Here is a 26,137-nt window from a genome sequence, read left to right as displayed (position 1 = left end):
AAAAAAGAAAAGTAGTTAGTTTATTACTGGAGTAAATTATAGGAGAAAGAAAGTTTTACATAGCTAAAATATTATATGTATGTATACTTCTAAAATAAAACATGACGAGATGGAATAAAAAGTACCACACGATGGAAGACATTAGCCTACCGAACGGTATGACCATCGGTGCAATGCCAGAATACTCCGACTATTTCCACATTGACTGCGCTGGAGGTATCAATCAGTGCAATGCAGGAATTCCCTAACTATGCACTATTGATTGATACTAATACTGTCCTATAGGTTTTTATGGATGTCTTTCACCTTCAATGCGCAAATCTGCCGGGTGGGTCTTGCTGTTGCAAGATCAGGTGAAAGACTGTTGACCTGTGGTGGGTCGTATGGTCTTTTATACTCGTGTTATCGGTGATTAACTCCGGCGGTCCCGTGTTCTGTGACGGAACCACAAACTACAATCGCCGATAACGATACAAAATTTTAATAATATAATAATAGGTATGCAAATAATAAATTAATTAAAAAAAATATAATAACAATAGTATGTCATATGATTAAAATTATAAAAATAATAAAAATAACAATATATAAATAATGATTATCGATAATAAGATATTATATAATAGGTAAAAAGAATAATAACAATATGATTATAATAATTATATTAAATATGGTTTAAACATATAGGTATAGTTTAAAATGTTTAAATATAATTAAATATAGATTTTTTTTTTCAAATAATTAATAGGAATAAAAAGTTATAAATAATTATTAATTGAAAAAAACAAGAGTTACTTAAAACAAATACTACACATCTATACATATTTATAAAATACTTATATATTAAAATATAGCACGGTGTTTACACTAACTTAATAAAAACAATTATTTCCGATAGTTATAATTTATAATATTATTATAATAAATTTAAAATATTCAATTTTAATATTTTTAAGTAGAAAATTGGCTCTAGTTCCTAGTTAGGTTAGGATCTCTATTCTCTATTCTTAATACTAAAATAATAAGTTGTAGATGAATAATTTATATTAGAACATACAACAACATTCAAACAGAGTCATAGATGTCAGACAATTGTAGAAACTTAAGTAAACATAAAAACGTATTGAACTACAATATTTAATTAATTGATTAATTCAATTAATCCATACGTTTAAACATTATAATTCATACGTTTATATGACTACATGAGAAAGATATACAATTTAGCACATATTTTTGTAATAAGTGATGAAAATTTAATTATTGTATTTGACTGATTATGTATTAATTTTCATCTAGTTATCATTGTATAATGAATTACCTATTTCATAATTAAGGGTATTTTATAAACAGTTTTTCAATACCACATATTTTTTATGAGTAGATAATTTTTGCTTTTACATACAATGCTAAGTTCAAATATTGATTAAGTGTTATAACTTATAAGTATTAGGAACAAAAATATATCTTTTTTTTTCATTTAAAAATGAGTTCATCGAAATATTTGTTTTATAATAAACTTCAGATTTTATAAAATAATTTAAAACTTTTTGTGATGAGCATTGACAAATCTACGTGAAAAAAACTACAACATATTCAATGAACGATTCTAAAATTACGGTTTTAAATATTTTTAAACATTTTACAGAACGGTTTTAAAACTCAATTAAATTAAGTACAATAATAATTATAATCAAAACTGATGTAAAGTATATTATTAACAATAATAAAAAATAAACAATTTAATAGATATGTAGAAGAAAACAAATAACAATATTATTTAGTTAGCGTATTATTTTATAAGCATTTATCATAAATTATAATATAAATATGAATAAATACATAACGTTTTATCTTATGTCTATAGCCAACATACGATAATTAGAAATAATACTAATTACTAAACACCAAAGTACTATAAATTAATTAATAGGTATATAGCCAGTGGCGTGACAAGGGTATAGCCAAATGTGCCCACGAAATCATCACTCTTTTCCGAATTAAAATGTATGCATAAATTTAGTTCAAGGGATATGGACACTGCAGGTCATAATATCGACGTATATTTTAGTGGGTGTTAAAAAACGAAAGAATACCGTAAACGGCAAAAACGCGCATTCAATTTGTGCTTTTTCACACCTACATATCATTTATTACTTATATATGACCCATACGAGCTAATACTAAACTCGGTTTAGAAAAGTTTTCCGTGCCGTCACTAATTTAACCTTAAACCTAACATGAAGTGAATCAGAAGAAACTTGACGAGCTTAATTATTATTATAATTAATACAAATTAACACTGCATAAAAATAAAGCCACAGAATAAATTAAATGTCATTAATTCTATTATTTAAGTTAATGAGACTTTAATTACTAATATTACATGCTTGTGATTTTAATATAATTCTTATGATATAATATGTTAATTATTATAAATATTAATACTTATTATTTTAAATTGATTTCTTACACACAAACATTGCCATTTATTAAAATACATAAAAAAAATAGTTGGTGGACTAAACACAGACAAATGAAAACACGTTATCTCGGTGACCCTGATTTTAATATTATATTTTGTCGTAGTTACATGACACATGCATTATCAACACAGTTACATTAAATACAGATTCGTTGTCCTATTCAAATTATCTATATATATATATATATATATATATATAAACTGTAGAATCCACGTATTTGGGGTACCACATAAAAGGGACAATAATAATAGGGAAAGATTAGCAAAGTCCTGACATGTATCGGTTGGTTAGTTATTCGGTTAATATGCCCAATGTGTCCCAATTAATCGGATTCTACTGTGTATAGATATTATATTATAATGAAATATTATAACCAGTACACGCAACACTAACGAAAATAATAATAATTTATGTACACATGCAGATCGTTAATCACCGAAAGCAACCAATTATATAACATATCGTGGCAGTGAGGCTAGCGGCAATTGTGAATAAGACAGCGGACAGTAGTACTGGCGAGTCAGACAGCAGACAGCGGTAAACGATTAATAGTGTCATATTAATTGGCAGAGACTGTGCGAGGTGATTTGGTTGGAAAATAACTTTCGGCTGTGTCGATCAAGAATTTCCGGGTACGATGTTGATGCGCGGACATCGACAGCGACCGGATGCAGACATAATGTTATAGACATATATTAAAGACATATCTTTAACCGTTGACATAACCGACGAGGCGATAATTATTATCCATTATCAGAACCTGTGCGATGCTGTACTTGCTGCCTCGTATTTTCTGTCATCGGATATCGACTTCCGAGTTATGTCACCGGTGATCACCTATTCCGCAGCACTTTAATCGCATATTATTCACCACTGTCATCGCGCACAATAACATCGCACACCGCATCTGTTTGCCGTCCGTTACTATCGTTACGCACAGTAATAAAAAAAAAAGGCTCACGATATTCTTCTACCTCCGACCGGCCAAAACTCAAAGTAATATTATATTTCGAGGTGACTAGTGCCGTATACTTTTTATTCTTTTTTATCTTATCCCGTCCGTGTACACTGTTTTATGCCATAGATTATTCGTAGTTTCATTTATATCTAATTTTCGTTAGTCATTATGTGTTGTATATGTATTTAATAAGTTAAAATAATCGGAGAGTACCGTATGTAAAGAATGGCAAATCAAACGACTCAATGTAATAGCGAGATAAGCAATGTCTTGATACTACCAAAATACATGCCATGAGAATAATACATTTTATAAACTTAGTGTTGTATAATATCGAAAGAACGATCGCATAATAAAACATTATTATTAGAATTAATATGCAGAATAAAGTATAAACATGGCACGACATTCTAAACAAATTTTATAAAACTTAGAGATGACGGCGAATACAATTTATATGATTTTTAAATCGTTAATATATTAGTCATAAGTACCTAGCCTCGTTACTTAGATTTAATTAAATCATAATATCAATACAATCATCAAAAGTATTTAATTTATAACGTTTGCCTTATCTCGATACTTATTGTCGAAAAAACACAAAACAACCTTAATATGTAATTTGATATTAAAATAAATATGGTTATTTTTATTTAGGGTCTGATGTCAGCATTACAATGTAGAAGCACACCGACGACAGTGTCGAACAAGATTGGTTGCCCGGATTCAATGCGATGCACGATCGAAGGTTAGGTTCGAAACGAACGCGCGAGGTTCGGTGATCGTCAACGGCCACCACTTGCAGGACGTACAGCCCGACGACGACGAAGTGAGATTTACCGATCTGCCGGCAGTCGTGTTGGACACGCAACACAGCGTCGTGGTGTGCGGGCCCACCGCGTCTTTCGCCGAGTCACTGGCAATTTTCGTAGCGATCGGCAATTGACCGACGTACACTGTGTGCAGAAGAGCGTCGCCTCGACCCGACGGACCGTCCCCACCGACGAATAATTGCCGGTGTATCGCGATAGCTGGAGACATGTGTGTGCGTCTCGACCCGTTGTTGTCTCCGAAGGAAAAATCAGTAACCCGCCGGTGGCATCCGCAGGAATGCAGGATCACGAGACTTGCACAAGCACACTGTTGTTGGTTAACAGTTGTTCGAGCGTTTATTAAGTTATAACATATTATAATATTGTCAATTGAATCAACAATCTGTTTTTTTTGTTTTAATATTATGTGTTCTAATCATAAAATATAAATGTCACATTGTCACAACAATAATAGACCGTGTACTTGTGAGTAATCGAAATACTTGGTATTTTGCTATTACTTACCTGTGTGATTAAGTAGAATTATAATATAGTAACTCAAAAAAGTTGAAGAGGTCCCTGAGCAAGATTAGTGAGTTCTAGTGTATGTTTGGTGAGTAGGTAGGTGTATGTATGTCAATAATATAATTTAGGTACCTACTAATGTGATTTAAACTGTTTCAATATACGTATAGTTCAATCGAAATTAGTGAAATATTATAATTAAAAAAAAAAAAAATTAAAAGTACAGTACAAATCGAAGTCGTCCTTTAAAAAAATTATATCTACTGGCGAATTAGGATGATAAACGTAGGTATCTGCTGGCTAATAATACAAACATCGCAATAACCGTCGCATGGAAAATGTTCGAAATTCTAGGTTCAATAGTTAGTAGTTCTAACTACCGAAGAGAACACTACATGTAAGAATACACCCGAAAACAATTTGAAACCAATGAAAAAAATCAAGAATCCCCCTTCTTGGGTGAAATTATTTACGTATTTATGTTACGGGCAAAGTAAGAATTCGGACTTTTTGCACTTCACTCGATTTTGTTGAACGAAAGTTGAAATAATTATCCGGGCGTTGTATACAGTGCCCAATTCGATTTCAGCACTGTAGGTTAAATATTGATTATATTAAAAATTACATAAATCTTACAGGGTACTTAAATAATCATAAAAAAATCTAAAATACATGCTACGTAAAATATTTTCATTACAGTATAATTAAAATTATTATGATTATTATATTCTACAATTATTATGTACTATAGTCTGTAATACACAAAATTGTCGTTGTCTAGTCTAGGTAAACGCTCCCCGTATTGGTCAGGGACGACGAGTGGTGACAGCGATGGGCTCTATCGTTTACTGTCGCATCGACTATTGACGAGTGACAACTATGTCGATCGAGGACAGACGGCGGTGATCACGTGGACGGATGACATAGATACAATGTGAGTTTCAACGGAAACCGCCGCATGTATTCATGAACAAACTCATCTCGAGCTCAAAGTGTTGGAACACTACGACAACTACTGCAACGACCACTGCTGAGGAAGCATCTTCACTGTTCTCCTGGTAACGGCTGCGTCGCGATCCGTCGTCGTCCACGCTCAACGGGTAAAGATCTATCCGCTTCTCCGTAGTCGACCAGCCGGCTTCAGAGCGGAAATCAAGCATTCGCGCCGGAAATAACAGACCATCCGGAATAAAGCCGGTAATTGGAACTGCGGCGACTACGATTGCGCTGTTCTACACTCCGCTGTCCAGTTCGGAAATCTTTTATTGACTATTGGCTCTATGGACTGTCTCGTCGATTTACACCGATTACCGTCTGGAGCCTGTTCCTTCCGCGACAGCGTATGTTCATTGTTCACATCCACCGTATAACTGAATTATAGGTCACATCGTGGTCGAAATCAATGACGGTTCACACAGTTTTTCTACACAGAATTTGGTACCAGGTGCTTATAAGACATGTGATAAATGATACGTGTACGTGTCTTAACATTTTAAAATTTATAATTCGTATATAATTAAAAACAAAATACAAATAATAATAATAATAATAATATAATAACATTATATTTAATTTATTTTAATTTTATCTATAAATATCGATACAATAGATTTGTGTGAGGAGCAACTCGGTGTGACGAGCCGTGGCGTAATAGATTATGTCACCAGGTAATATTACAATTCCGAAAGTAAAATCAAAATAATAATAAGAGTCGTTATACGATGTATTGATAATGAATAATGAAAATTATTCAAAACATAACAATTTACAATAATATGATAATATACTTAAAAGGTTACTTTAGTGATTATCTTATATCAATATTATATTATTATGGGTAAGGTCGATTTGCACTCATTTTAGTTCGATTGCACTCAAGCAACACTCAAAGGGTAGGCCCACGCATAGGACGGCATTTAAAATTTTTGTATTATAGATTTTATGAAGTATTTACATGTAAGGTGCGGCAAAACTCAAGTTTGATAGGTGTTTTTAAGCACTTGAGCTGGGCCAGATTGCACTTCGTTTAATAAAGTTAATGGTTGAACTGCACCCTTTAAAAAAACAAAGGTAAAGATCGAACTACACTCGGGTTTAAATAGCAGTGCAGTTCTATATAATATTATGTCATAACACAGTATCTTATAATTTTATTAAATAATATATACTAGTAACATACATTTTATAATAGAAAATTAAAAAGTATAAAAAATAATAGTTAGTATGGCAATGATTTTATTTATGAGGAAAGAAAATAATTAAAATAATTTTAATTTGAAAATTAAAAAATGAAATGACTGCGCAAACTTCTTCTTCTTTTGTACAACTAACATATTGGTTTTCCATTTACGTCGCTGACGAAACGCTAAATTAAAATGACGCTAATTGAAGATGTTTTTTGTTACATATATTAGAAATTTTAGAAATTTCCATTCGATATTGTCGATTGCTAACGTTAGAATAACTTTGTACTTTACTAATAATAAAATAAAAACTAAAAATGTTTGAACAATTTTTTTTGAGCAAAATAAAAAAATAATAATAATGTAGTTAATTAGTTTCTTATATATATTAAAAGAAAATTAATAACAAACATTATTTAGCCAGAAAAATATTCTTTTTTTTATAAATTATAAAATTAAACATGATTAAATATATTTTACGTTTTAAATTATGTCTAAAGCCAATATACAATAAAAATAAATAATACTAACTACTAAAAAACTATAAGTATTAAATAGGTATGAATTTGTTTTTTCTACATACTACGTGTGAACTTTCAACTAAATGATAAATCTAGGAATACGGATGTTAGCATATCTGGACACTCGAAAACGTCCAACGACGCAAGACAAATACACTTTAACGACCTGGTGCCATATAGTATAGAGTATCAGAACCACGGTAGAAGACATTGGTCAGCAGCAATCACAATCAAATTGTTAGTGGGTAATTGGCTGGTAACGGCATCCACTTGATTTGTATATAAGCATTACACAACTATAAATACTTAGAAAAAAAAAATTGCAACTCACGTGACGTCACGTAACACTGCAGGATGGCGGTGTATCGAAACCGTACGTATAGACAATATAAACATCTAGTTGTTCTTAACCGGTGTTCCGTGGACTTGGTATAAGTGATCCGCCAAAATTTTAAAATCAGTCAAAAAAAGTACTAGTATTTATAATCAATGGAATTATTTATTCATCTTTTCTTTTGCAAATAAAAGTTCACATATATTAATATGTTACTAATAAATAGTAACACAAACAACATGATATATAATAAGTTTAATATAGTTCATTTTTTACTTTTAAATTTAAATACAGGTTATAATCAACTTAATAACACGATATATTTATTTTAACAATTATTATTATTATTATTATTATACTATTTAATTATCGTTATAATATATTCAGTTTTTATACTATCAATTTTCTTCAATATTCATTCAATAAATATTTTGTATAATATAATCAGTTATACGTATACTGATACGGTGACTGATATAGCAACAGCCGACATCCGAAGTGTAAAAGATGGTATATTGCAGCGTTAACGTAAACAGCGTGGAATTACACAAAGATATATGTCGCTGTTGACGAACCGACGACGTACATAAATTTGTGTTTCTCCGGTGAATCCTTCGCATGTGGCGATTCAGGATCGGGAGTATGAAAAAGAGGTGGCACTACGGAGTTTAGCGACAAATCACCAGTTCTCCGGCACCCCGTAGTGTGACGAGTTCACGGGTGTCGCACGCTCCGATATAGACGCGTTAGACCCCCTGTGCATTGCGGACATTCGAACGACACCCGACTTTTACAATTGCGTGGCACGGCGGCAGCGGAGACAAGGTGGTCAGTGGTACCGGAGTGGACAGCGATGCTGCCTCGATGACACCATTACACCAGTTAAGGCAATCGTTACTGATTTACGACAGCTCGACAATTAATCGTTACGGAGCAATGCGACCGACTGCTTGATGGACACGAAACGTCGCATTGCGCGTAAAAAGTAACAACAAACTGTAGAGAAGTTGCTTGCTGCGATCGAACAACCGGCGAAAAGGCCGGACAACAATGATAAAAATATTAAAAACGTACTGAAGCGTTTAGCACTGAGATGTATCACCAAAAGATATTTTCGCGCGCAATTCGTTTCATCGCAAATACGTTTTTAAAGTCATCGCCAGTACGCTTCCATCTTAAAAATACGTATATTTAGTTTTTTTGGTGATAAACGTCAAAGAATACGACAGGGCCGTGGGCGGCCGAAGTATAAAAAAAAAAATCAATACTATTTTCAGTTTTTTCGTGCGCAGTCCGTTTCAGCAACCCGTCTGACGATGCGTGTTAAGTTTCAGAGTCGAAAATAAAATCCTTCACCACGAAAACTTGCCAACAATTTTTTTCAAAAAACTGGTTCTTACCGTACTTAGGTGGTTTAAATTTGGATATTCGGAATTTTTCTGATATGGGAGGATGGTCCGACGGTCCCTTGAATAGGTTTCCACGTTTTTAGAGTCATCGCGTGTACGCTTCCGCCTTAAAAATACGTAAAATTAGATTTTTAGGTGAAAAACGTCAATAAATGAACAGGGGCCGTGGGCGGCCGTAGAATAAAAAAAAAATATCGACTATTTGGTGTTTTTTTTGCGCGTAAACCGTTTTAAGGACCCGTCCGACAATGCGTGTTAAGTTTCAGAGTCGAAAAATAAATCCAGGAAGGTCTGACGGTCACATTCTCTATCAGCCACTCTCGGTCCGACGATGATAAACCCATCGACGATTCTTCTAAATGTCCATCGATGATTCCGATTGACTCTATAAAATCTGGTTTTTCACTACGAAGTCGGTCAAATAGCTGAGAAATAATTAAATATTTTTTAACAGGTAGGTAGTCAAATGTATGTAATATTATAATTTAATCATAACGCTAATAATATGTGTTATCGTACTTTTTAATCATTATGATATTACAATATAGTGTTTATGATATATTATATCTTATATTAGACAAATAATTATCTATTAAGATAATAAAAGTTATTTTTTTTATACATATAAATGTAACATTAACAAAATAATAAATGGACCAAGTTTAGCGCTTGTATAGTCATCAGTCGTACGTCTTCAATTATTATAAAATAAAATTATATTTATTATTGTCGTTATACAAGTCATCGTGTCAATACAATAATAAATGCCTATAATAATTATTTATACCTATTCTAAAAGACAAATAATAATACATAAAATGTAGTAATCATAAAATATATAAACAATGTTACATAAACCAAGTTTGACACTCATATCGCTTCGATCGTTTAGACACGAAATTTTATATATTTATATATCAATTTAACGATTAGTCATTAGCTAGTAAAGTTTCCCTATAAACGTAAATTATGTTTTCAACAACGTTTGAATAAATAAAATATTACAGTACATTATACTTACAGATTGTTTGTATATGTCCGCGACCCGTTAACTGGCGCTAAATCCTTTCTTGCTTCTAACTAAAATTGCAATTCTATTTACCGGACAACATCTCAATAATTTTTCTGTGAGCATTTTCCCCAAAAACCCCGTACTTCCAGTGATCAAAACTACCCCATTTTCGAACGATCCCGCTACACTCGACTCCATTGGCTAGCAGTATTTTCTTTACACACAATAAATAATAAATTGTGGGTCCAAGAAGACTATATGAAACGCCTAGATTATCTGTGCACTCGGGAAAGAAATCGATTTGCGTGTGTAGTTATTTAATCATAGTTTGCCAAACACTAACTCGAATATTCTTCAGACGGTACAATTATGCTTTTATTATACGATGGCGCTACAGAATATCTGCAATTGCAATTTAAATTTTAGAGAGGCGGGAGCAGTGAGTCTGGACGGGATTCCCTATGGGTAATTCAATTCTTTTTTGTAATAACGCATACATTCGTATTAACATATTATTGTATACACCTCCGGAACAAAATTCTACCGCAACGACCGCAATCAAGGGAACGCAAACAAATTCATTTAAAATAACTACGAATTATGCAAAATGTATATATATTAGGCATATTTTATAATCTTTGACAGTGCGGTCAAAACATTTTGTTATAGGAAGAGAGAAGAGATGTAGCTGATTTTTTAACAGGCACTATTTATCATTAAGAAATAATTTATAGTTATACCTAAAATTTATTTTTAAATAATAGTAAATACGAACTTTTATAAATGTATGAAGAACAATATTTTTTAAGATGTTATTAAACCTATTTTTATATTTATTTTTTTTTTCGCTAGTTCGTCCAGTATTTTATTTGCGGTTATATATTTTATAACCTCACGATGGACAACTATGGTAGCCAAGCTATTGAGACAAATCTAGATAATTATTGAATATTTTGTATGAATAACTAAATAATAATAATATCCTAGTTCCTGCATTTGAGTATACATCTAGATAATAATAAACTATACACAACTATACGGTGTATAAAAACAAATAGGTAGTCATGTAGATATATACTGTGAAAATTTAAAATAGTTGATTATTTATGTTTTTAGAAGAAAAAAAGGTTGGCAAATGGGTAGCACTCTGCTGTACATTAGGTGTCAAGTAGATCACTATTATATGAGTTTGTTAAATTTAAATTAAATTATAATAAATAATTGAACACAAAAAACGATTTTGAGCGGAAGTCTATTAGGCCTACTAACTAAGTAATAACAATATAAGTATATTTATTATATTATTAGTACTTATTTATTTATTATAATAATATATATTTATACCATTTTGAATCAATTTACATAAAATTCAAAATTAAATAAAATTTTTCTATAAAAATACCGTAAAACAGTAAAAATAGATTTCATAGTATAAATAAATAGTATCTTAAAATGAATCAAAAATATCATTTGCTTTAGAAAAATTCGTAAAAATTTTTAATTTCCATGAATAATGTTTTTAAATTATAAAAAACTAATTAACATTGTTATGTATTATTAAATAATTAATTTCGTTCAAATAATAACTTAAAATTTTTATAAAAAATAATTGCCTGTACTTATATATTTTTTAAATTTGATGGTTCAGTATTATAGGTACTATTTATACTTATTACTATTTATTGTACGTGTAATAGGAACCTCTAGTATAAAATACTTATGAGAAATCTTGTATTTAGTTTTCAAAACTTAGATATAAGGTTTTATCAATTAAAAAAAAATTCTGGGGATTTTCTACCAAAAACCATCCACATCACTAAAAATCATACCATTTTTACTGTCCCCAAAGATGATGGAAAATACAGTCTTTGCAAAATCGATATAGCATTCCTCAGAAACTAAAATTAGAACAAAATGTTATACATTTCATATATTATTTTACTTATATATAAAATATAATTACTATAAATATTTGGAAAAAAACCAAAAAAAAGCCCACGATTTGACCGCAACTGACCTCCGAATAAAATAACACAACAAAATATTACAAACAAAAATTATAACAAACTAATTTTATACGGTTAAAATAACATATTTCTTGTCTTAGAAATTAAAATAGCTAACATTGAAGACCAAAACCAGGGAATATATAAATCACTCATGTACTGTATATGTCTCAAGTGTATTATGTAGTATGTACCTTACCAGTGTAGAGTTAGGCACTAAAATGGATGTATCAAATTAGAATTTAATAATAAATTTATTTATTTATTTTGATATTACTAGCACCCAGATACATTTAGAATTAAGAAAGCACCATAGATAAGCTATGTATAAAATTAATTACTTTACTAATATAATAGTAAAGTACTCTTAATATTTGATTAAATTTCTTTACTGTTGAATTAGGTATGGCTATACTGTACAGCCTGTGCATATAAATTATTCTATTGGTACATTATAATTATATGACTTTAAATTCATTTATAGTTAGTCCTAAAATTAACTATTATATAAGTAACCAGTAAGTATAATTGCAGTACCACTTAAGTATAGTAAAACAAATTATTTCAACTGGATTACCATAGATTTAAATTAGAATTTGTTTATAGCAAAAAATATATATCGTATATTAAATACAAATTTTAAAGCTTTTTAATCTACATTTATAATATTTTTATCGAAAATTATAAAAAAAAAATTCAAAAAGAGTCAAAATATTTTGAAATGTATATGATGTATATAAAATAGTAATTTAAACATTTAGTGAAAGTTTTAAGTATTTATGGTTATTCGTTTTTAAAGTCAGGTTTCTCCTTAATTTATTTTTTGTTTCTTCAGCGCTTTTGAAACTTGCGGTGAATTTTTTTTTTTTTACTCTCAAAATAGTTTTACACGAATTTACTTTCCTATCAGAACAGATATTGAAGATGAAAATCAAATCATTTTTACTGTTCCAAAAATTGATGAAAATCATTAAAACATAAATAAATAATTGTAAAGTCAAAAAAATAATACATTTATCACTATTTATTCCGAAATCTAAAATTCGGAAAAATTATACTTAAATATACTAAAATATAAAATATGTATTTTTGACATTTTTTTAATTTGCAAATGAAGAACCTTGTATTAAATTTTCAACACTTAGCCATAAAAATTGAAATTTCAAAATAATCCGGTTTAGTATAGTAGTATATTATTACGTTTTTCGTCCGTTTATTAATATGTAATATATAATAATATAAAACGTATATAATATATATGTAACGTAATTTTACAACAGAATAGATAGGTACCTACATTCAATATTTTCATGATGCGTATCCTGCTTTAACTAACCATAATAATTGCTCATCAAAACCTATCGCATTGCTTTATCGACTTTATAATCAATTTATTATAACTAGCTGTATATACCTAATCTGATTTCACCCGGAAAAAAATTAACATACATAATTTGTTGTTGGAGTATGTGTTGACGATTTTACAGCGTGTCGTGAGTGCTAACCTACCGACGTCTAAGTTATTCCTGATTATGATTGATATCGTTTTGCACTTATATGAAAGCCGGAAACTTGGTGTATAGTACGTTGTGGCTCATCACGATTTAAGTTAAACACTAACATAACATTATTATATCGTTATTTATTACTATCGCACGATATTGCACAACCCTATTATTTGAACTTCAAATTACAAACCATGACTTTTATAAAGTTCTGTACCGCTATACCTATAGGAAATTTCTACGAAAACCGTAGACTACATCCAATAGTTTAAATTTTACTTCGACGCGTTTTTATTCAAAATTAAAAGCCAAAAATATTGATGATAGTATTTCAGTTATGGTTTCCGTTATCGCACAAATTGTACAAAATTAAAATTTCGTACTATTGCGCGTAATACGAAATTGTACGATGAGGTTTTAAATTTCAATAAATAAAATTCAATACATTTAAATATTGAAAATTTATAATATTTAATTTTCTTAGTAATGATATTGAAGTATTGTATTTGAGATCAAAAGCCATCGATCGATTACACTATTATAATATTGAGATGTAGTACCTTCATGATTTCGTAAATAGGTACTCAATATCTCTTGTTATTATACTTAATATTTACAATAATAAAAGCTGATATTTCTGCATACATCACTACATCATGATACATAAATCTGCTTATATTATTTTAATTATATGCTCATTCACTGGCCTCGGACCGTACGGGCGGCGCACACGGTATGTCGCAAGTACCTACCCTACATGTTTTATTTTATCGGATTGCGACCAATAATAATCACAAATAGAAATATCCGATATATCAAACGTTTTCATATTTTCGTTATTTATTTGAATATACACTATACACGCATGTATATTATAAGTCGTTAAGAAATATTTGTACAATTATTGTACTCCAATGATACGATGTAATTAAGAATTTTAGTTCAAATCATATTATTCGAATTGAAAACTCTTATGAGCCAAGTTGTCTTCTAAAACGTGTCGACAACATATAATCATTTTATTAAACTATCATTAGATCATAAAAAATTTGGTAGTAGAAACCATTTATAATGACATGTTTTATATAATAATATAATATTTTTCGGTTATTATATGTGTAATGTCTTACTTCTTACAATAATGATCATGTGAATATAATGACTAATGACGTTTTTTTTGTTGGTAAATTTAGATAAATTTGTAATTAATTTATAATGCCAACGCCATATACGGAGAATATTATCGAAAATTAATGGCATAAAAACACTATATATTTCCCCTTATTTTGACATATAAAATAAAAACTAACTGAAAAAGTAAAAACAAATATTTAAAACAATTTTTATAAAAAAAAACAACTCAAACAATGATAATAGAAGTTTTTATACATTATGTGATGGAAATACGCTTTACTTTTTAATAATATATACTTAATTAAAAGGCCACATTTTGTGATATACACATACATAATATTAAACTTTTTTCTTATTTTCTTATTCAGAAATATCTTTTTTTCAAATTTCGTCAATTGTTCCTGGTCTATTAGACGTTATTATAAAAAATGTATTTAATTAAATTAGGTATTATTATCAATCATACGTATAGCCATATAGTCCATATGGATCGAAAAATTAAATATCTTTTAGACATATGGAATATATTAATATTATACTCAATAACTAGTACATAAACATAATTAATTTTATTTTATAAAAACAATATTAAATCAGTGATACATATATTAATTTATTAATTACAATTGACAACTTATTATAACCACTGAAATATTCTGTACCAATACATTTTGTCAATCAATAGAAATACGATACAAACGTCCAACATACTTGAAAAGTAACGTAAATAAATACATAAATACATAACTGATGCAACCAAAATAATCTAAAAACAATACATAAAAAACGAATAAATATATCATTATTGAAGAAAAATTGAATTCAAGCAAAATATCGTACTTTCGATTTTTTACCGTAGCTCTAGCCACGTTACTCAATTTTTCATGTAACACGTGTTTTCTGATACCATAGAAATAAATTTTTACATAGGACGCCCAATCAAATTCTTCCAAGCTGTACCAAAATGTATTACGGTCGTCTTGACTTAATAATGACCACAGTTCTCTGGTGTTACTATTGTCGAATTTCCACTGTCTCGTAGTAAACTCATAAAGTAAATCTATCATGCATTCCGTTTTTACATACATTTTCAACATTCTATAAATAAACATAAAAATACGTTTAAATTACTAATAATTGTTAAATTATTTTTTTTTAATTAAGCTCATATTCCGATTTCTTTTAAAGTTGTAATTTCTATATTAGATTTCCTTTTATAATACTTATACATTTAAAAAACAATACATGTCACAATAATAATACGTACAGATAAGTGAAAACTTAAACAACACTTACTTAGGACTTTTACCGCATGCGATTAGCAAAAAATCAATCAACGTAGCTGGTATCCGGTGGAATAGGAATCTCAAAATTTTTACAATCCATAAATTGGAATAAAAAATACAAAACATATACCATATTGACTGTAAAGGTGGAGCTTCATGATAATGACCATTCATTTCTTTTATAAATCTGCCCCATAACAAGGGACTTTCGACACTAGAAACGTAATTATATATTTTTGGTTCCTGATTTATCAGATTTGTGTTTTGATATCTAAAATTTGAAAATTATCACCAGTATCAAACATTTTACAATGGCGTTACGAATTTATACTTTTACACACGACCGTATGATTATGCGCATTTGAATACAGCGAATACGCATTGCAATAATATATACCTATTCACAGTGTCCCACATGACACTAATTAATGCATTTACGGTGTAATCCGCTGGTACTATGTCCGTAACTTTATTTTTGACAATCGGAATGGTCCTCAAGAATCCAGTCATAACACCGGCAACTATGGCAGACGGTCCGTTCATGTTTTCCAGCCAACCGGGATCAGGTTCCGATTTTGTACATCCGACTAAAAAAAATTATGAACATATAATAATGTAGAATTTAAATAGTTAAACACAAACACGTATTGAGTGTAATTTAATTTTTAATATTTTCTTTATTTTAGCACTTTATTTTATTGTATTTCATTCATAAGAAGTTTAATTATTTTTTTTATTTTTTTTAAAGAAAAATCGTTTTAATAAATTCTAAAAATTACCTTCCTAAAAAAATAAAGAAATTAACTTAATATACACTATTTGTATTATAATATTTTGTATCTCTATAACGATATATACAGTACTCGAAATGGGGGAGGGTGCAGGAAGAAGACGAGCTCCTGTACTATTTTATTTTTGCGTGCCTATACCCTAACTATATGTTTTTACTGAAACGGAGGGACGACACAAACTTATGTCCAAAATAATTGTTATTAAATTAATTATTTCAACTTACGTCAATTATATAACGAATTTTACGGTTTTTAAATATAAAAAACGATTTAATTATTAATTTTGTTATCTATTTAGTATATTGAATAAATTATGTATGTTCATTATTATTATTTTTTTATTTTCTACTGTAACATATAGGACGTAGGTATTTCTATCAAAATATATTATGATTGGAATTTAATTATCTGTGTAGCTAAAAACAAAGTATTCAAAATATGAGTAGATTGGTAAGGGGGCGTGTTGAAAGCGGCGGCTCCCGTGGGTCTGTGTTAAGTAATTGTGCACTTGGAACGCAGTTTTTAAATCATTGGATTGAGCTCCTCTACTTAATTTTTCCCAATTTGAGCATTGGATATATATATTTATTATACACATAATACTATCATAATAATCAAGAAATTTATTAATGTTTTACTGCCACTAACTCCTCAACAGATATGTTGAATCATACATTTTTGTATAAGAGATGAAATAACATCATTAAGACTCTAAATATTTCAATATAGAAAATCATTACTATGTCCAATTAAAAAATTAAATAATATGTATAAAATAATTTATAAGGATGTTAAATAAAACCAATACAAAGTATATAAGACTATAATACATTCCCGTCCCCCATACAAAGGTGAAAATGTATAGTGTAACAAATTCAGCCTATTTCTTGTTTTAAGTATATGATTTTAAACTAAACGAATAAAATAAATATAATGAACTTACTAATTGATGGACGAAATACTGAAATTGGTAAATGAATACCATTTATTAACACCAAATTTTCTGCAATTGCTTTTGTAAAACAATATGTATTGGGCCAATCTTCTAAAATTCTAAAAATCACATATATAAGTTAATATTTTAAATAAGTTCTTTGTTAGCACATATAGAAAAATAGATTAGATAGATACACTTTTCACATACATTTTTAATAAATAAACAAATATCATTATATTCTGTATGGTCTTTATTTCTTTCATAAAAAAGTAAATTTCACAAAAAAATGTATGAAAAATGATTTTTGAATTTTAAAAACATAATAATAGGTAAACCACCGTCAGTAAGGCTAAGCATTTTTAATACATTTGAATGTTTTTAAATTCATACTACAAAAAGTATGTCAATACTGCTATACCTATACTAATAACTTCAAAAATATTTTTATTATAATTTGAAATACAATAAAGCAAATGTATTATAAACTAAATTTTTAGTGTAGTTTTTCTCTTACAAAAAACGTTATCCGAGAAAAAAAACTATAATTATTTGTAAATATTAACTTTATTTGTATGAGAAATGTTTACCTTGGTGTAGAATTATTGAGACTAAACATATTTTTAGCACCTTGGTCGTAATTGGAACAGGATAGTATTTTTCTTTGATTTCACCCCTGGGACAATGTGAATAAGCGGTCGACACATGCACAAACCCCTATAAAATTATATTTCATAAATATTATTAAGATTATACGCTCACATTTAATACACGAATATAGTACACCATTATTAATTAATAATTATTATAGAGTATATAGTAAACAAATTAGAAACGTAACATTTTTTCTGAATCTGAACATAATATGGCTTATGGGTTACGGTTTTAATGCTTTGAAAATAAACAAAATATGCAGTTATGTATCACTAGTATTTACTAGTATTTATAATCAATGTTATCACTAAAAATACAAAATATATGCTTAAAAAACAAAAACTTAAATATACTTTTATTATTGGATTAGTGTGTTTTTACATCTAAAACTACAGTAAATTAATTTAAAATTATACAAAATATTAATTTGTTTAACATACTATCACGTTCATACATGTAATATACAATCAATTATCAATACTCAATATATCGCAAGTATCAGTTCTCTTCGACGGCGGTCAAGTTTACACCCATTTGGCCGTTTGTCCCTCGCATTAAGTTGGTAAGCCAAAATTGTACAGAATGATAAAAATCCAAAAATTAAAATACTCCAGAAAATAAAATTCTGAAACGTAAAACTCAGCACATACAAATCTAGGGTATAAAATTTACTTAGAAATTTGTTATAATCCAATGTTCTACATTCCGAAATATTAAGACCTAGAATTTTAAATTTCGAAATTCTATGTTGTTGCTTCTTAATTTTTAATTTACGAAGTTTTATATGTGTTATATTAAAAATGTTAAAATTCACTAAATGTGAGCTAACATTATTTAATATCCATAATAAAAAAAAAATCATAAAACATGAGATATGCTTTTAAAATTAAAAAATATTTCATAACGTAAAATTAAGATTTATAAAACTTTGATATTTCTTCAGTTTTTAAGACTTGAAATAAATATTCATGCTATTATCTATAAAATAATCTAATTAATAATAAAAAAAAAATTCAATTACAACATAATTTAATGTTTGAATTAATATCAATAGACAACTCATCAATATTTACTATTACATTACCTTAAGGTTCTTCATTTGCGTTGCTAAAGACAGAAGTTTTTCAGTCCCTAGTATGTTTATTTTTGATGCCGATTCGAGAGTTTCGTTAAATTTAATTGTAGCCGCACAATGAAAAACAAAGTTAACATTTTCAACTACCCAATCGCGATTAGCTGTCACCAAACCCATTGATGAATCTTCTAGATTACCCTCAATGATTTTGATAAAGTCCATAAAATCTGGTTTTTCACTTCTAAGTCGATCAAATACCTTAAAAAAAGAATATTTCAATTATGAACTCATAATAAAATATACACACTGTATAATATACTACATATAATTAAAATAATTGTACATTATAATAGTTTTTAATACTACTACATTAAATTAAATTAGCAATTATAGTTGATAGCTCTAAATTTAGAAAATTAATACTTGAATAAAGAAATGATTAGCCATTGCACAATATTTAACTGATAATTAATAATATATTAATGAATATATATGTATATAATATGATAATAAATTATGACAATTATTCACTAATGATCTTTTAAATAATTGCAGCTGTCATAAGTGCCTTTATTAAAAATATAAGATTTAACTATATTCATGTTGTAAACTATAATTTTTGTTATTATTTAGATTTCCTACACGGTAGATACATTTAATTTTAACATAATATATAATAGTAATACATGTATTAACAAATAAAACTTTAAGAAACTAAATTAACTATAGATTATATTTTACAAGATTTAAAAATGTTAAACATGCACAGATTAATTTTTACTTTTTGTATAAATTTATACAGATACTTATCGGCTCTTTTTTGATTAAAAACATATCGTAAGTATTAGATTCATTATAATAACAATTGAGTAGATACATAAAATATATTATTTTATTAATTTATGTATTTATTCATTTGTATAAATCAATGACCAGACGCCTTTTTAATAATAAAATATCACATAATATGATATAAATTGTAAAGTCAAAATTAGACATTTTTATAGATGGTAAATAGAGAGAATAATAAAAAATTAAAAATTAAAAATAATAAGAATATAATTTAACATAATAATAAAATAACAAGGTAATATAGTAACTAAAGTTAAACTAATGAATAATAATATGTTATTATTATGATACATTCTGAATTTTGTTTTTATTTAATGTAAGATGGAAGAGACATCGATTTCTGTATTAGGTAATTTATTCACTTAATTTGAAATTAATCTTGTGGCTCTTGTAGATATACACGAAACTTAGACCCTTCAATAATAGGGATTAGGGACATCAATCAATCCATTTAAAAATGTATCAAAAATTAAAAACTCAATTTTTTCTATTATTCATCTGTTCTATTTTTTGAGGATATTAAGGTATACTAAGTATTGTTGTCTGTATTCATTTGTTTATGGTGAAGGTTTATTAAAACATATATTATATATACATGCTTTAATTTCTATGAAGTCTATAATACCAATAAATATATTTTCAACAAAAATCTAATTATCTACAAACTATTGGTACTTCAATAGGTATTTACTCTATGATTCTGATATAGGTAGTATATAAAACAACTGTCAACTGAAAAATATATACAAATAGCCGATAGGTAATATGATGTATATCAAAAATTAATTAATGGTATTTAACTACGTTACTAAAAATGTAAATTATGGTCTAAAATTAAAAAAAAAAAAATTACTTACAGCTTGTTTATAGATATCTGCCACCCTCTGATTAGCATCAATTCCTTTTTTATTTCTCACTAAGATCGCAATTTTTTTTATAGGACAAGATCTGAGTATTTTTTCAACGAGGATCTTCCCGAGAAACCCCGTACTTCCGGTCACTAAGACTGTCCCACTTCTAAATGTTTCAGGTATACAGGCTTCCATTATTAATTTTTGAATAAAACACCAAAGACAGATTTTGTAGTGCTTAAAGATATACGAATGAAAACAAACTTTGTCTGCATTAGAATTTATTACCACCAAATAAACAATCTATAAGATTTAATTAATAGATAATCGCTTTTAAAATATTATGTATACTTAGCTATAGGTATAATAGTTATGAACGAATTTTCAAGGCCTATATTATTATAATGGGTTAGTTTAATAACAATAAATCAAATGAGGCAGTATTTAATGAGAAGTGCGTAACAATAAGCCCATCAATAGATCAGCTATACGCCAATACCTACTAAATACTAATCGATGACTACAATAATATAATACTACATTAATATACCTAGACACCTAGTATATAAATTATAAATAGATATTTCAACCTAAACAACTTAGTGTGTACCGTATACCTATATATAAGTATATAACTGAATAACCTATAAGTTTTTATATTTTTTTAATGATATTTAATTATAATATTGAAATATTATACACTATATATATATATATATATATATATATACCTAAAATAATATATGAAAACAATGATTTCAATAAAAATATTTTTAATATAAAAATAAACAAATATAAATGAAAAAAAAATGTGAGTATAAATATTATATTTATATTTTTTTTTTCTAAACATTTTGTTTTTTATTTACACCTAGTAGCTATAACTATTACACAAAGGCGTTGCATTTTTATTGACTCCGGGAATTAAACGTCTTAGATCCGACATTCCGTATAAGTTTTATCATTTATGATACAGGCATAGGTAAGTAAAAGTAAAAATAAAGCAAAAAATTAATAGTTCGTTTATTGCTACTACATAGGCACAATTTGAGTTTTAAATTTGGGGGCTATCTTAATTTGTATATATGTACTATGTGTATGCTCCCTAAGATATATAAAGGTGGAAAGGGATATATACAAACCATTTTGGGGGGCTATGATTGATTTAGAGGGGGCTTAGCTCTTTCAAGCCCCCTCAAATTGTGCTTATGTTGCTATATTTATATAAGTACATAAATATTAAAATTAAAATTAAAATAAATGTATGACAAATCATTCATTTATTAATTTAATACGTCGACTCAAGCGTGGATATCAATATATATGATATAATTTAATTTAATCGTAGATTTTTATTTTATTTTATCTTTCTAATTGTAAAATGTATGGATTTATTTATTATTCATTTTTAAAATAATATTAACTTCAGACTAACAGATTAATTAATATTATAATATTTGACCATAATTATATTTATATTCATATACATATAAGTTATAACGCATATTGTACGCATTGTATGTACTATTGCCTATTGGTAATTTAATCAGTACCTAATTATTTATAATTGCACCATAACCATTTACGGCATTTTAGTTTTTACTGCCTAATATAAAATTTAGGATTTGACCAAACGCAGATTACATTATAATTTATAAACAGTAATGTTGTAAAATGTAATTACATTATTTTATTCTACTTCCACAAAAATTGAAAAAAACAGCAGTCATTTATACAACAGTACAATCACAGACTATATGAAAATAGTACCTAACATATATAGTCTGTGGTACAATATACAAAGTATGCACAAAGCACAATGGCTGAAAAACATTTGGATGTGAACAATCAACTGCATAAATATATAAGCACTGTTATATGCGCATTTTTTTAATCCTGCATTTGAGCTTTTGATTTGGCAACCTCAAATAGAACAACCTAGTAAATGTAAATTATATGCCCAGGGGCGTAAAAATTCTAAATACGGCCATGAGCTCACAATCACTATATTATTCCATTCGAAAACGTAGGTATGCTAAAAATAGAAAACACATGACAACGCATGAAACACGTATAGATGATAATTATGTTAATGTGTCTTTTTTCTGCTTTTTAATCAATATATTACAAGAGTACCCAACATTATACTATATAGATGTCAGGTGTAAATGGTATTTAATATATTTTTAAAATAATATGATCCAAGGCGCAAAGCCGGGTACGATATCAACAACAATGATAAGGCTTATCAGCCATATTTTAGTTGACACGTGAGAACATGTTTCACTTACGCTAACTTTGTTGCTGCAGCTTTTGCCATCTACTCAGTCTATACTATATACTCTATGATAACGATTTATATGTGTGCGGTAACATCATGATCTTAATATAATAATTATTACTTATTTGTATTATTCTAATTTCATAATTTCATTTATTGCAATATTAGTGTATTTATACGAATATCAATTTAAAATTAATAATTGTATTATTAATATGTGGAAAAAAATGTATAAAACTGTAAAAACTCACGGGTCCGCTAGAAAACATAAAGTCTTACTTATTCGATCCTTCATACACGTCGTCGATCAAATGGATTGTGATTGCCATCGAACTTGTGCTAAACTTGTATATCATACAAAATGTCAAGTACACAGAAATCGACTGGAAGGCGTACATGCAAGAAGTAGAAGGCGTCGTGGTAAATGGTACATTTGATTATGGAAAACTGAAAGGAGAACCGGACCTTTGGTGTATCCAGCCGGGTTTGTGTATGTGTTCTCCGTGCTGTATTACTTGACCGCGTTTGGTAAGAACATCAGAGTTGGCCAATATATATTTATGTTACTGTATTTGATTAACATATACTTGGTGTTCAAAATACATGAACGCAGTAAAAAAGTGCCACCGTTTTGTTATGTTGTTACAATGCTTTTCTTCATATCGTATCCATTCTATATATGTGTTGCGACTGTTCAATGATCCAATTGCCGTAATACTGCTCTACCTGTCCATTTACATGTTTCTAAAGAATAAATGGGCGATTGGTAGCATAGTCTACAGTTTGGCCGTTTCCATCAAAATGAACATCCTGCTCTATTCCCCAGTACTATTAATAGCGTATATCACAAAATTTGGTATCCAAGGAACAATTAAACACATAACATATTGCGCTTTAGTACAGTTACTGTTGGGCTTACCGTTTTTAATCAATAATCCTATAAACTATATACAGGGTGCATTCGACTTATCTAGAGTCTTTATGTATAAATGGTCAGTGAATTGGAAATTTGTCCCACCTAACATTTTGTGAGTGGATATTTTCACACACTATTACTGGCCATACACCTCACAGTTTTGTTGTGTTTCACCGCAACTTGGATAAAATATTTGAACTCCTATGCCAAAATGAAACAAATCGAACACGACTTAAAACCTCAGCTGAAGAAAAAGAAAATCAACATCAACATGGATATCAGCGCAAATTTATTTTTGTTACCCATGTTTTCAGCCAATTTTATCGGGATAATGTTCAGCCGCTCATTACACTATCAATTTTACGTATGGTACTACCATACGTTGCCATTTTTGTTATGGTCAACACCTTATGGAAATAAGTTTAGGCTAATTGTACTAGGCCTCATAGAAATATGTTGGAATACATTTCCTGCAACAGCATTTAGCAGTGCTCTACTACATGTTTGCCATTGTATTATTCTGTATGGATTACATAGGTACAGATATAGATATGGATCTATAAAAAAAAATAGGTAGTGAAATTATATTATATTGTAATATTACAAATGTAAACCAAAAATTTTATTTTTCTTTGCATTCTAATTTAAGCTTCCCTTTTTTTGTGTAGTATTGAATCCGATTTTCTAAACTCGCTGAAAAAGAAAAAAAAATATTTTCATTTATATTTAGTAGTTATGTTATCAATAAAATAAATGTATATTAATCTAGATACATTTTTATAATAACACACATTTTTAATTCATTTCACACCAAACATATCATATAATTAATAATTATTAATTATATATTATTATATTCTTTCATTTTTACTATCATACATAAAGCACTTAAATGTTATAGTAACTTTAAAATTAATTTAAACAATTACTACTCAATATACGTTTATTTGTTTATATTAGTTATAAACCATAATCAAGATTTTAATAAAATAAAACAGTTCCTGTACACAACCAATGACTGAGTGTACTTAATAAAAATTGACTGATAATGTTAAGAGCAAAATATTGAGGAAAAATATATTTAATTTATGAATTAGTATTTAAATATAGTTTTGGATTAGATCGCGGAAGTGAATGTTATTTTTTAACATCTTATTATATAATAATATAATATAATATATTAGTTTATTACCAATAGCCGGTCTCTTCAGGAGTGGTTGAAAATTTTAGATTTGACACCTTGTATTAACCAATTGCTTTGATTGTTAACTTTGTTTTCTGCTAAGGTTTCAGTGTTTTTTAACATTTCTCCCAACATTGTAGCTCTGTAAGTTATTTTAATAAACAAATTGATTTCAAAATAAATTTACTATTAGTATTTATTGTTGTATTAATTATAGCTATCATGAACCAAAATGATTTAATTAAGAATTAACATAGATAACGTTTAAGAGATGATAAATTAAAAAAAATAATACTTGATCATATGTGTGGCCCATGAAACATTGTAGACTAGTAATGACTTCCGAAATAGACTCATCTTCAATAATCCAATTGACATTTTCAAATTGGCAATCAATAAATTTAATGGTAAGTCACTGGCTAAACAATA

The 26,137-nt window shown here is 28.2% G+C and overlaps 1 protein-coding gene and 1 pseudogene across 1 annotated transcript; one reads left to right on the top strand and one right to left on the bottom strand.

The window, feature by feature from the left end:
- Window positions 1-15,501: 15,501 nt before the first annotated feature.
- Window positions 15,502-21,523, bottom strand: LOC113548575 (fatty acyl-CoA reductase wat-like). Its single transcript, XM_026949521.2, is given in 9 exon segments — window positions 15,502-15,651; window positions 15,726-15,983; window positions 16,182-16,442; window positions 16,569-16,758; window positions 17,906-18,015; window positions 18,487-18,517; window positions 18,520-18,613; window positions 19,635-19,883; window positions 21,335-21,523. Coding segments are annotated over 9 exon segments (1,470 nt in total). The 3' UTR covers window positions 15,502-15,563.
- Window positions 21,524-23,824: 2,301 nt separating this feature from the next.
- Window positions 23,825-25,329, top strand: LOC113548911 (annotated as a pseudogene).
- The last annotated feature ends 808 nt before the right edge of the window (window positions 25,330-26,137 follow it).

Source organism: Rhopalosiphum maidis, chromosome 1 (assembly GCF_003676215.2).
Source record: "Rhopalosiphum maidis isolate BTI-1 chromosome 1, ASM367621v3, whole genome shotgun sequence".
NCBI lineage: Eukaryota > Metazoa > Arthropoda > Insecta > Hemiptera > Aphididae > Rhopalosiphum > Rhopalosiphum maidis.
The sequence above is the reverse complement of the archived record's forward strand: the minus strand, read 5'-3'. Positions and strand labels throughout refer to the sequence as shown.